We start from the raw sequence: 12448 nt of genomic DNA, 5'->3' as shown, positions 1-12448 counted from the left end.
CGGATACCTCCCGCGCCAGGCGATCCGCAACGAGAACTCCGATCCCCTCCCTCGACGCCCTGCCCGACCTCAATCTCCCCGTTCTATCCTCAGGTCGCCGACCTCCGTCCCGGGGTAAAGCTGCGAGTGTAGAACCCGGCCGCACCCGTCGCGCGAGCACCGCACGCGCAACACCCGCCCCGGAAGTCCCAACACGCCCACCCAGCCGCCGCGCGAAACGTCCCGCCCCTGGCCCTGTCGCAGCTGGCGAACCAGGCGCGGCAGCTATAAGCGTAGGCAAGCGAACTGCAGCACCGAAGCGCAAGGCGGGGAAGCGGGGTGTTAAAGAGGGGGAGGCGGTGGTGCAGGAGCCGGATGTGGAGGTTGATGAAGATGGGGTGCCTGTTGATCCTAACGAGCCGAGGTATTGTGTTTGTAATGGGGTTAGTTTTGGGGAGATGATTGCTTGTGAGAATAATCAGGTATGTTGTTTCTGTTACAACTTTTTGTTGGATTTGGTGGTGTTGGTGTGGTCAGGGGCTAATAGAGTATAGTGCCAGTATGAGTGGTTCCATCTCCCGTGCGTGGGATTGACGATCGAGACGCTCCCGCCGAGAACGACGAAGTGGTATTGTCCTGATTGTCGCGTGTCGTTGCATATTGGGGAGAAAGGGGAGGTGTCGGCGAGGGGACAGAAGAAGTAGATGGCTTCGCTGTTGTGGAGATGTATTGGTATGAATGTGTAAGAGGTGCGATTGAGGGTCGAACTGGCGTTTAGGTCGTGCGTGTGATGGGGTGCTTTTATAGGACGTGAGTGGGCACTCAAAATGGGAGTTTTGCGATGGAGATACCTTTTTATGATTTACATTTCACGCAAGGCAGGGCATGGCTTGATCCAAGAGAATATGGCGTACTCGAGCAAGACTGGTGACGATGCTCAATATTGATAGGCCTTAATACAGCTTTACCAAACTACATTTACAAGAGATTTTTCACATGAAGACCCAGAGTAGGATGAAGTGTGCATACAATAATTATTCATTATAGCAATGTTCCTAGGCTAACCGTACTGTTGAACAACAAATGACTGCAGCAGCTGCAACAATGATATCAAACATCTCTTTCACAAAACTCATTACCCCAACGCCAGCTCCCAAAACTACTTCTAAAATTCAAACCAAAAAAAGCAAACACACAACACACCCGTTCAAGCATCAGCAGCATCAATCGCCGCCCTCAGCACGGGATACAGACTCTCCTCAGCCTTAACCTCCTTCTCCTTCTCCTCTTCCTGCGCCTCTCCCATCTCCGTATCCTCTCCCTCCTTATCATCCTCATACTCCCCACGCTCAAGCCTATCAGCAATCAACTTCCTCAACGCCTCAATAACCCTAATATTCTCAACCCACACCTCCTCCGCGCGATCCCGCGCATCACCCTCCTCCGTCCCGCTCGCGCTAGGACTGCTAACACCAGGACTGCTCACACCACCCGACAGCGCAGGGTCGATATTAGACTCCGCGCGCGCGCCGTACGGGCGCTTCGCGTCAGGGGTGGTGGACTCGTCGCGTGCAGGTGGGGAGACACGCGGCGCGACGGCGGACTTCTGGAGCATACCGCCGCTGTAGCGACGGCGGGGGTCGGAGTCGAAGTTTGTCCCTAAGGTGGAGACGGGGGAGGTGGTGTGAGGGGCGTAGGCGGAGGAGACGGCGGGGAGGGTAGGGTATGCAACTGGGGTGGAAGCGTGGCGGGAGGAGTCGCCGGGGGATAGGCCGGGGACGGAAGATGGGGAGTGGGCGGTGGTGTAGGACATTGTTGAGGGAGGAGTGAGTGCGGGTGCGCTGGATTGGGGGGAGTGTGTGGCGGCCATGTGGGAGGAGGATGGCGCGGATGATTGGGGAATAGAGACGCCTAGGTTTTGCGCGGCGGTCTGGGGGGGTGACTGTGATTGCCGGAAGCCCATGGCTTGGTGGGTGTAGTGGCCCCCAGGTTGGTGGATGCCGGCGGCGGCGGCGGCGCTGGAGCTCTCGTAGACGGTGGATTGCATCTGGTCAAGGAAGTTGTCGATGTTGAGGAGATCGCTCTTCGTCTTCAGGTTGGGCATTGGGAGGGAGTAGTGTGGCTGCGGCATCGAGGCGACGCCGTGGCCGTGACCGCCTCCTCCTACGGCCATCAGGGGTTGCGATGGCATGTAATCAATCAAGGCTCCGCCTTGGATGGGGAGACCGTGAAGGTGCATCAGGCGCTGGCCGACCTGGGGGTAGGAAGTTGGGTCGATGTTGCGACGCTTGGCATCACCGAAGAAGTCGTTCAGGGCGTCAAAGCCGCGCTTTCTTGGGTCGTAGTTTGCGTGGTGGCCCATCTCAGCTGCGTGCTGGTTCACTGGGTAGTAAACTGGCCCGTAGCTCTGGGCTTGCTGAGGCTGGTAGTACCCGTTGTGGCCGCCGTTGTGGTGCGGCTGCCCGTAGTTTCCGTTAGGTTGGTGCATTTGCGGGTTGGAGTGGTCATAATAACCTGTGGCTCCGGCTGCTGTGTGCATGTTAGAAACCGCAAAAGCACCAGAGTATCCCAGGAGTGGCCTGGAAGGAGAGTACCCACGTTTACCGTTTGGGGCACGGTAGCCACCAACCTGTCCACCGTGCTGGTCAGGTGAACGGAGAAGGACAGAGTCATCAGCATGTGTCTGGAGAATGTTAGTTTTTGTTCTAATTTTTTGGTTGTGTGAGCAGCTTGCTTACCTTGACATGCTTCTTCAAGTCCTGGGGACGCTTGAAGCTCTTTCCACAGAAGTCGCACTTGTGCGGCTTGAGCGGAACATGGACACGGATGTGAGACGTGATGTGGTCGCGCTTGACGGTGGTTGTGCGGCAATTATTCCAGCCGCAGGTCAAGTTGAGGTTGTTAGTGCTCTTGCGACCGACATGGCGCTCACAAATGTGGTCATAGAGGGCCTCGGGCGATTGGCAGCGCTCGGTACATTTGTCCCATTGGCAAGCGAGGTTGTCGTCGCTGGCGACAGTGGGACGGCTAACCTGGGCGCTGGCATCAGTGGAGGTGGAGGTGGAGGTTGAGGCGGTCGTGGTTGGAGGCGTCATGCCCACTGGGCGTGTCTGCGTCTGTTGGTCTTGGGACGACATGATGATCGCAGGATTCTTGGCGTGGCAGAAAGTAAGGTTAAGTATACCAGTAGTGGAGGGGACTTGGGCGGTGAGAGCCTATTCGTTAATCCACGGAGGCGCGCGGAAAAATAAAGATTTAGGCGACGAACTTGGGGGAAGGAACGATGCTCGGCGGCGAACAATCGAGTTTCGAGTCAAGTTGAGATATATCGAGGTAACGATGAAGTAGATATTCGAAGTCGAAGTCTTAGTAACCCATTAAGCAAACAAGCGAGTTGCTTGGTTAAAAGACACGTCTCTGGCGCGTGGAACAGAGGCTGGGTGATGGTCTTGGTGTTTTGAGAAAGGAGCGTTCCTCTTTTTTGCGGGTTTTATGACGGTGACAAGATGCTTGGAAGGTCGAAAGGGGGAGGACCGAGTACCTATTTATGGTATTTTATGGGGAACGCAGAGGAGGACAAGGCTTGGTGTTGTTGGACAAAACAAATAGACTCTGGATGGTGTGGAAGTAGTATGCAGGTGGTATTGTATAGTGATGGTGCCGTTCCTTACTCGAGACATGAAGTGATGGTCTAGAGTAATTGGGTTGGGTATACGGGAATATTGGGATGGGATGAGATGAAGGGAAATACAGGAAGGAGGGGGGCGGATATCACAAGTCATAAATAGGAAGATTTTTTAAAAAAGGGAAAATAGCAAAGTAGGGAATCAGTAAGATACACAAATCCACCACCCATCCACCCCCATCCACCCAACGTAATAGTAAGCAAAAAAGCCCACCGCGAGTGCCGCCAGTCTCGTCATTATCTCGGTCTGGGTGTGCTACTATGTGCACTATAAAGTACTTACCATGCCCGAGTAATTCTATAGTGCAGCACGTTTGGTGATCCCGCCCTCATCTCGCCCTCCATCGTCACTTTTCGACATTTCTGTTGGTTCAATCCCTCAATCCCCCTTGACCCCCTCTCCCCTCCATCCCTCCCAACCCTCCCACCATAATCTAATGCCAAGACCTCTTCCCATGCCAAACCATGCCAATATTGACTCCGGTCCCCACCGCCCAGCCAATCCAGCGGAATTCCGAATCCGGTGCCAAGACCCCCTCCTTCGCCCAGCCAATCCGCCGCTCCCAAGCCCCTCCGCCCCTCTCGCCTGAGACTTTCCTCATTCCACACAAAGGCCAAGGGCGGAGTCACTTGGCCCATGGTCGGGCCAAGGAGCCAAGAAAACCCATGACGCCAAGACAAATTCCTGCTTATCCGAGGCAATTTCGCCACCTTGCATTTCTGGTCACCGTAGTACCACACTCTGTGCCCAGTTTTCAGCCCGTGCCAAGACTTTTCATCCCTCGTGCGCACTTTTGTGCACGTTTTGTCCGCCAAAATGTCCGAGAACTTGCTCATTTGCCTGTCCGGCCATGTCCGGCCACCGTATAACCAAGCCCCGCTGTGGCGCCAAGACCCTCCAACCGACTCTGGAACCACGCCCAGCCGTCCTTGGTCGGAATTCCGCTCTCGAGGGCCGGGCTGGGCAAAGGGGCGGAGTCTCTTGTCCCTCTGCGCCCGCCAAGTCTTGGCAGTCTCGCCCAGACCCCGCTCCGATGCCTCCGTCGTGCCACATGTTTCTGCCCCTTGGGGACAGGCCGTGTCCAAGAGTACAGAGTCGTCGTAAGCATTTTGCTGCGTGGTTGACGGATGGTGCTTGGCTGTGCTTGGGCGTATTGGCTTTGCGAGAAGTGCTTGTGTTGATTGGTAAGGTTGGCGGTGACGCGATTGGAAGCAATCTGTTATCCTTCTATCCGGGGAAGGAACGATGCCCCTTTTTTGCACCATTTCCAAAACACGGCTGGCGGGCGAAACGAGACATGGTTGAGATGGTTGCTATCACATAATAGAAGGTAAAGGGTAAGAGCGTAAAACCAATTCTCTACGTAAGAGGCCGTTAATCTAATAGACAAGTCGTATACAACGTAATGCTCACCCTCTCTACGTAATTCACCCACCCTGGAAACCTCGCCTGGGCAAACACCTGCACTCGATCACCTGCCTTGATTCTCTTCAAGAGACCATCGTTTCTATAATCCCTAATCGGCTTCCTATGAGTAGTAGCCGCTTGCTTTGCATGCACATTCACGCAGACTCTGCGATCGAGGCCCTCGTAATCAAACGGCTGCTCTCCCCCTCCCCTTGTCGCAACGCCGTACTCAAAGTATGTCCACGAGTTATCATAGGTCCCGTAGCACTCGGGGTAGGAACTATAGCCCTGGTCGTGACTTGTGACGTCGAAGATGAGTTCGCGGATAGGGGAGAGGGAGCGCCCGATTATGGGTTCAGTAGTGAGGTAGGGCGGTGCTCGGCGGGAGGTGGCATCGTTTAGAGCGATGGGCTCTTCGCGGTTGCTGATCGAGCGGAGCCAGTATCTTGAAAGATCTAGGATGCGAAGCACAATGTTTCGAGGTAGAGCTTTAGATGTAGCATGGTGCTGTAGAATCCAGGATGTTTCAAAAATATCTCGTGGCTGTTGCGGCCAGTACTGCGCTCTCTTTTCCCGTTTCTTAATCCGCACTTCCCCTTTCTTCACAACTTCTAGTTCCCACAACGCATTGTCTGGAGCCGAAGCTCCGACGTCGATAAGAGCTGTGACGACTCTGGTATTGGGGGTTGCGACGTCAAGAGCAAGATCTAACGGAGTGCGTCCCTCTATGTCCTTGACATCCAACGCGGCGCCCCTAGCAAGTAACATGTCTATGAGCGGGATATTAGACTCCTTAACGGCATCGTGCAATGGACGGCTACCGTCATTAGCAACAGCGTTGACATTTGCCCCGTGCTCAAGGAGCAACTTTGAGATCCAAAGACTCTGACGACACGAGAGATGCAGCGGCGTGCGGCCATCTCGATGCAACGCATCTACACTCGCCCCCGCCTCGAGCAGTATACGAACCACATCTTCCGCCTGCTGTGTGATCGAACAAGCCTGATCAAGCGGCGTCTCATACTTGCGCGCATTCACTCTATCCCCTCCAAACCCAATATCGACCTCCGCCCCATTTTCCAGGAGCAGAGCCACGAGCCGCGCAGCTTTAGCCTTAGCCGCCCAGTGCAGTGCCGTCCAGTACGGGTTCTTCCCAATGTTTATGACTTTGGTAGCTCCATGCTTGAGCATGCATGATACGAGAGAGACGACGTGTGTGTCATTCGAACTAGCACAGAGGCATGCGAGAGCAAGGAGACCTCCGTTGCTATAGCATGGATCGGCACCGGACTCGATGAGGAATTCGGCGACGCGGAAGGGTACTGCGTCGGCGTTACGCCAGTCATCCAGCCGTATGGCTGAGACCAACGCCACTACTCCTCCAGGTCCGATCACATTCGGATCAGCGCCGTGCTTGATCAGAACTTTCGCCGCATCCAACGACTCCGCCATAGCCGCCGCATAAATCGGCGTCTTGCCCCTATAATTCTTGAGATTGGGGTCCATTCCCTTCTTCAGGCAGTCCTCGAGGTAGTCGGCGTAGTCGAAGTACGCCGCAACGCTGAGCTTCGGCAGGAAATCATTCGCCATCCCGCAGTACATGAACTGCACGTATCGCGGGAGATTCGAGCGCCCCTCTGAAACGGTGCGAAATGGCTGTAGCCACTTGTTGAGTTCGTCGCCATGCTGGGGAAGGACGTGCGGGAGTGTTGTGATGCCGGTGTAGTCAGCGTATCCCGGGCTAGAGGAGTATACGCTGCGGTCTCCGCGGTAGCGGAGCATAACCTGTAGCCAGGAAATGGTTTTAGGGATAGAGGTGCAGAATCGTGTTAGGGAGGTGTAGGTGCGATCGCGTGGTGCTATTACTAGATGGAGAAACCAGTTTAAGGAAGCGTAGATGAGGAGGGGGTATTGCTCCATGTAAACCTCGAAGCGGCGGCCCATCTCGGCTGGGGGAAAGGACATATGGGGTTCGTCGGCCTGCATGGTGTTGGGATCGAAGTCGATGTTGTTGTATGAGATGTACGTCAAGCATTCCTGTGCAAGGATGGCTTGAGTCTCTTCAGGGTCGAGGATTAGGTATCCGAAGGCCTCCTTAGAGCTGCTCTGTTCGAGTAGGAAGTCCTTCACCGACGCATGCACGAGAGTGACTGTCGGGCTACCTCCGTCTCTCGATTCGTGTATGGCGACCAGCGATCCACAGTACCTCAGCAACGTATCCCTGAGCTTATCATCTGGCATCCTGCTTCGCGATTTCAAAACCTCATCATCAATCGTGATGAGCAGAGTCGTGCTGATTTCAGGCAAAGTTAGAGGCCGCCTTGCACAAGTTAGCCAGCGAAAGAGCTTACGCGTAACGTCTCTCGTCTTCAAGCTCGCATTCAGCGTAGTCAGTATCCTCGCATACAGCGCGTCCAATGAGTCCGGTAGGTCGTCCAACCCCTCGAGATACTCCTCCGCGAAAAAATGCGGGCTCGACAACTCCTCAAGCATCAGCGTTGCCCACAGAAACATTCCACTAGCCCCTTCTTGCAGCTTTGAAATAACAGTATTCTCCACCTCTTCATCACCAATCTCCAGTTCCCTAACCGCACGCTCAAGATAATCGTTGATATCATCCGTATTATCCCCATCCACAATCCGATAAAACACCAACCCGCCTTCGTGCGGCAGCGCACTCTTCAGCGCCCGATGGGACCCTGGCATCTCCCTACTCACGATGAGCACCCGAGCGGTTGCCGCCAGCCGTGCCGCAATCGGATACAGCTTCTTCCTCGTCTCCTCCTCGCACTCATCCAACCCATCCAGAACGAACACCAACCCCTCCACCCCAGCCACAGCACACATCAGCGCCTTTTCCATACTTCCTTCCCCAGGCACCGGCTCCCTTGCACAAATCTTCGCCACCTCACCCAACTGTTGCGGCCGCTGTTCCAGCACCTGCCACGTCCAGGTCCTCAGGATACTCAACGCGCTCCTCCGTCCCTCATCCTTAGTATCACAGTAAAAGTACGCCACCGCGCTCCCCTCCCCCTTAAGGGACTCGACAACCCGCGTCGCCAGTCTCGTTTTCCCTGACCCTGGAATCCCCGTAATCCACAGCACCGGTTGGTGTCCCTCCAGCGGCCCACCGCCGCGCCACCGCATGAACTCCTCGCGCCGGAAAATCCACTGGCATGAGCTCGCCGCCATCTCACGCAGGTGGGTGTGAAACGTATCCGCCACCGGCACGGCGCGACACCACGCCCCGACGGTGGTGTACATACGATCCGCCTCCTCGCGCTGCGCAGATGCTAAAACAATATCCTGCACGCCCGCCAGGACCGCCTTCTCCAGCCCCGGCAGCGCAGCTTTTAGATCCACGACCTCCTCTAACGTCTCCCTCCCCACCTCCCCATTGTCGCGGCCCTGCTTGTGTATCGCGATCCCGAGAGCAAGATTAATCGCCTTTAGGGGCACATCTAGCTTTATCCTCAGCGCCTCCACCTGTTTCTCCATAAACAGCGCATACTCGACTTTCCGAGGGCTACTCCGCACCCGCGCTACCCAGTCGGAGGGGACGCTTCCGAGGCTCTTCTCGAATTTGGTGGAGAGCTTGGAGTGGAAGGCTTGTAAGGCGGAATGCACGCTCTTCACGTCGGGGGCGATGGCGAGGAGGCCGGGTGGGGGAGGGTGGAGTTGGTAGAGGACGGTGGAGAGGGAGAGGAGGTAGGTTGTTGTTTGGCGGTATTTTTCGGCCGCGCCGCCGGCATCTTGGAGGGCAGTGGCGATGCGGATGGCGACCTCGAGGCCGGCGATTAGATCGCCGACGGACCAGCCGAAGGACATTGAGGTGAATAGATGGTCTTGAGTGGGGTTGGTTGTTGCGACGAGATAGCCAAAGTAGCGCTCGTTCACCGATGTCTCTCTCGTTCACTAAGATAACTCTCGTTCGCCAAGTTATCCGTCACATATATATGATATCCGTCCCATCTTCAATCCCCTCCGTATAGCGGGGCAGAGGCTAAAGATAAGCTTCCCATGCAGCCTGGCACAGGTTAGCGCCCTCTTAATACCACGCTGACGCATAGCCACCGCCCATGCATGGGTGTAATATTGAAGCCACAACCGCGCGTCTGTACTGCGCCACATCCTTTGCTGATCAGATCCATCATCGCTGGTCTATATTTGTTATGGTTTACAATGCAGGTGTCTAGACCATGAGGATTTACGGTCAATAGTGGAAGTAAGAAAGGTGGGGCGTGAGCCAAGGTTAGGGACGGGGCGGCCCGGTTGGTGTGTCTTGGCTAGAAGTAGCAGGTTGCTTAGATGCCCCCTACGGCTACTTCGTGTGCGCTATAACAGACTTAGCTTCCTTCGACCATGGAACTTATAAAACGTCATTCGTAATAACAGTATGTGTATAGTCTACGAAGTGTATGAGGGCCGAGCCGCCAGGTGGTATATTCCAACTAGTCTCATGATGTGAATCTTCTATAATGCCATCCTATGCTGATAATCCAAACCCAATATCGCTACTCTTCCTCTACCGTGCCGAGGTCTCCGTCTTCTTCGGAGCCCAGTTCGACAACCACTGCCTGGCCGCATCTAGCTCACCAGTCTCTGCCTCACACGCCGCAATGCACCACTCTAACTCGTAAACACCCTCCCCAGCCAGCATCTCCGCCAACTTCTTGCACTTCTGGCTCCTCTCATCAACACAGAAGTGCATCGGCGCGCTTCCAAGGTCCACCAGCAGCGGCTTCACTTCCGGCAGTGCGTCTTTCGTAGTGACAACCTCTCCACCTTTCGTGATCCCCAGATTGACCCTCCCCTGTTTACACACCTCATTCCCGCACCACGTCTTCCCACACCCTGTAATAAGCTGCGAAAGATACCTCCTCTCAATCCGCCTCTTCATCGCCTTCCCCTCTGGGTCGTACATACTAACATACAACGGCCCAAAGCAGATGCTGCACAGCCCAAGCTCATTCCCTGGCCCCTGGCCGACCCTCGCCGCCGTGCCGACCTGCCCGTTCTTGCTGACGCCGTCCAGCGTGCGTCCGCAGTTCACGTTGCGGCATATGCGCGGCATCGGCTTCGAGTTGCGGCTCAGGTCGTGGTGCTTGAGATGCGTGGTCATATCGCGAAGACGCACGATGGCCTGGCAGAGGTGGCAGTTTGTTGTGCGGGCGCCGTCGGCGATCTCGTGGGCGGTGAGACCCGAGAGGAGGGCATCGGCGGAGGGCGCGGATGGGTCGCCTTCTTGAGGGACAGAGAGGTGGCAGAATTGGCAGAGAATAAGTTTGCCGGGGCAGAGCGTGGTGCGGTGGAGGGCAAGGTCGGGAGTGGATGAAGCTTGGTAGTCGCAAGAAGGACAAGTGGCGCTGCTGTGGTATATATGGTTGTGTTTGATTTGGCTGGCGGCGGAATTCCCATGTGCAGAGTCGTGCTCACAGTGCCAGTGGGACTGCCACTCTGGAGAATTCTTCTTGAAGACGCTTTGGCATTGCTGGCAGAGAATGTTGTTGCGTAAACAAAAGTTCTCGTGCAACATCATTGTGCGTTTAGGTACCCATTGGTGGCAGTTCTTGCACTGCTCATCCTCGGGGTCATGAGAATCTTCGCCCGTCGTTAAGTCCACCTTAGATGCGTCTGGAGTGCCATCTTCGACGGATTGGGCTCTCAATATGTAACGTCGAGGAGATGGCTTCGTAGCCGGTTCAGACCCCTCGGGAGGGCAGTATCCATGGACAGATATGTAGAGTGATTCAGCCCCCTCTAATTCGACATTCGTGGGCCGTACACGTATCTTTTTGGAAGAAGTTTCGCTATCAAACTCCCCAAAAACATGCTCCTCCTCTCGTGGTCTTGCTCTCTGCCGGGGAGCTAGAGGGCTGACGAATAGGTCTACCTCCTCTTCTTCATCTAGGGTGATTTCGATTTCAAGCGCCCGGGATTTGTCCCACGAAGGAAGCTCATAGTCCACATATTCTCCCTCTAAGACCTGACCTTGTACTGGGGTCCATATATCCAGAACGGATCCAGAGGAGCTGCCTTCTGCCGTTCCTGGAGCGCTCTGTGCCTTTTCCATGATCTGCTTCACGGTCTCTCTGGCCTGTTCTTCGTTCAAAGCTTCTATATCGACTTCTAGGTCCGTGTCTACCACGCATATCGCATCTCCTTCGGGGACGAATTTATCAATTAAAAACTGGAAGGTGTGTCCTCTCCTGCTCGTGTCTGGTATTTTGAGTACCTCGCCATTCGTAAGTGTCGTGTAGTTCTCTCGTAGGTGTCTCTCGAGGAGCGATTTCCAATCATCGGGGTTATAACCAGCTTCCAGCGGCCGTAGGCGAACATATGTGCCCTTTGGGAGCTGCTTCGCATGGACCATTACCCTATCCACTCCTTCAACCTCGTTATCGTTCGTGAGGTCTATCGGCTCTCCCTCGACGCCTCCCACCGCCTCTGTTGTAACTCCAAGCGCGTCAGAGAGGGAAGGACTGAGCCCAATCTGGCCCTCTTCAGCTGAAAACTCTCGGATACCAGCATATATAATGCGGCCATTCTTGGGGTTGACAAGCCGGAAGGTCAGAGGGTGAGGTAGCTGCTGCTGTGTATCGCGCCATTGCGATGCTTCTGCTCGGGCAGCAGCTAGAGAGTAGGGGTTGAAAGGATCGAAGCCCGCGCGGATAGCATTGTGATGAGGTGTCGGAACAGCTGGAGAAGCGGCGAGGAGTTGCTCCAGAGCAGAAGGTGGTAGGAGTATCTTATCGCCGGGCAAGTTCTTCGTAATCTGTGACGCTGGGGCAACAGTGAAAGGCGCAGACCAGGTCAGTTCGGCAGGCGCTTCCATGATTGAATTTTAGAGTCACCGGCTTCTCAGTTTGTAACAATGCATTTTCCCTCGTAGGAACAACTTGCTTTGTTTTGGAATCGGGGTTATTGACACAGACTAAAAGTACCCTTGAATTGAATGAATATGTCAGCCTTCTACTCTACCCCTCTAGAAGAGCCTGGAAGGCTGTTGCCACGCCATAATGGTAGCCTTGCGCTAACAGATTCGGGTCGAGTGACCGCTTATGTCAGCAATATTGTGATGGTAATGAACTAATGTGATAAAGAGCAAGATGATGTTCAGTAATAATGTAAAGGCCGCTTCGGATGTTTTTCTACTCTTTGGAGCCGTGAATTAACTGGAAAGTCTGTGTATGTTTTGAACAAATTGCCATATGAGGGAGGGAATCAGGCTGCCGATGCGAGTTTCATCACCTCGTAATAATCGTTGGGGACTTGTTGTCAAGGACGAAGGTTCTTATTGAAGTCCATTTAGGTCCATTTACCTAACTTGCCTTATTTTACGAAGCAGAGATGTTCATATCATCGAATGTAAATCC

General features: G+C 54.7%; 3 protein-coding genes across 3 annotated transcripts; all 3 read right to left on the bottom strand.

The window, feature by feature from the left end:
- Positions 1-1002: 1002 nt before the first annotated feature.
- VE01_00907 (uncharacterized protein) lies at positions 1003-3751 on the bottom strand. The gene is made up of 3 exons (XM_018270435.2): positions 2718-3751; positions 2578-2662; positions 1003-2508 (listed from the first exon to the last, which is right to left on the bottom strand). The coding sequence occupies exons 1-3, from the start codon at positions 3114-3116 to the stop codon at positions 1187-1189; spliced, it is 1806 nt and encodes a 601-aa protein (XP_018134943.1). The 5' UTR covers positions 3117-3751; the 3' UTR covers positions 1003-1186.
- A 357-nt stretch (positions 3752-4108) lies between these two features.
- VE01_00906 (uncharacterized protein) lies at positions 4109-9465 on the bottom strand. The gene has a single exon (XM_018270434.2). It carries the CDS (start codon positions 8898-8900, stop codon positions 5040-5042), a length of 3861 nt encoding a protein of 1286 aa, XP_018134942.1. The 5' UTR covers positions 8901-9465; the 3' UTR covers positions 4109-5039.
- VE01_00905 (uncharacterized protein) lies at positions 9466-12429 on the bottom strand. Its single transcript, XM_018270433.2, has one exon. It carries the CDS (start codon positions 11905-11907, stop codon positions 9598-9600), a length of 2310 nt encoding a protein of 769 aa, XP_018134941.1. The 5' UTR covers positions 11908-12429; the 3' UTR covers positions 9466-9597.
- Positions 12430-12448: the final 19 nt, after the last annotated feature.

This window comes from Pseudogymnoascus verrucosus (assembly GCF_001662655.1).
Source record: "Pseudogymnoascus verrucosus strain UAMH 10579 unplaced genomic scaffold scaffold_2, whole genome shotgun sequence".
Classification (NCBI taxonomy): Eukaryota; Fungi; Ascomycota; class Leotiomycetes; order Thelebolales; family Thelebolaceae; genus Pseudogymnoascus; species Pseudogymnoascus verrucosus.
Note: the sequence above shows the minus strand (reverse complement) of the source record. Positions and strands in the feature narration are given on the sequence as shown.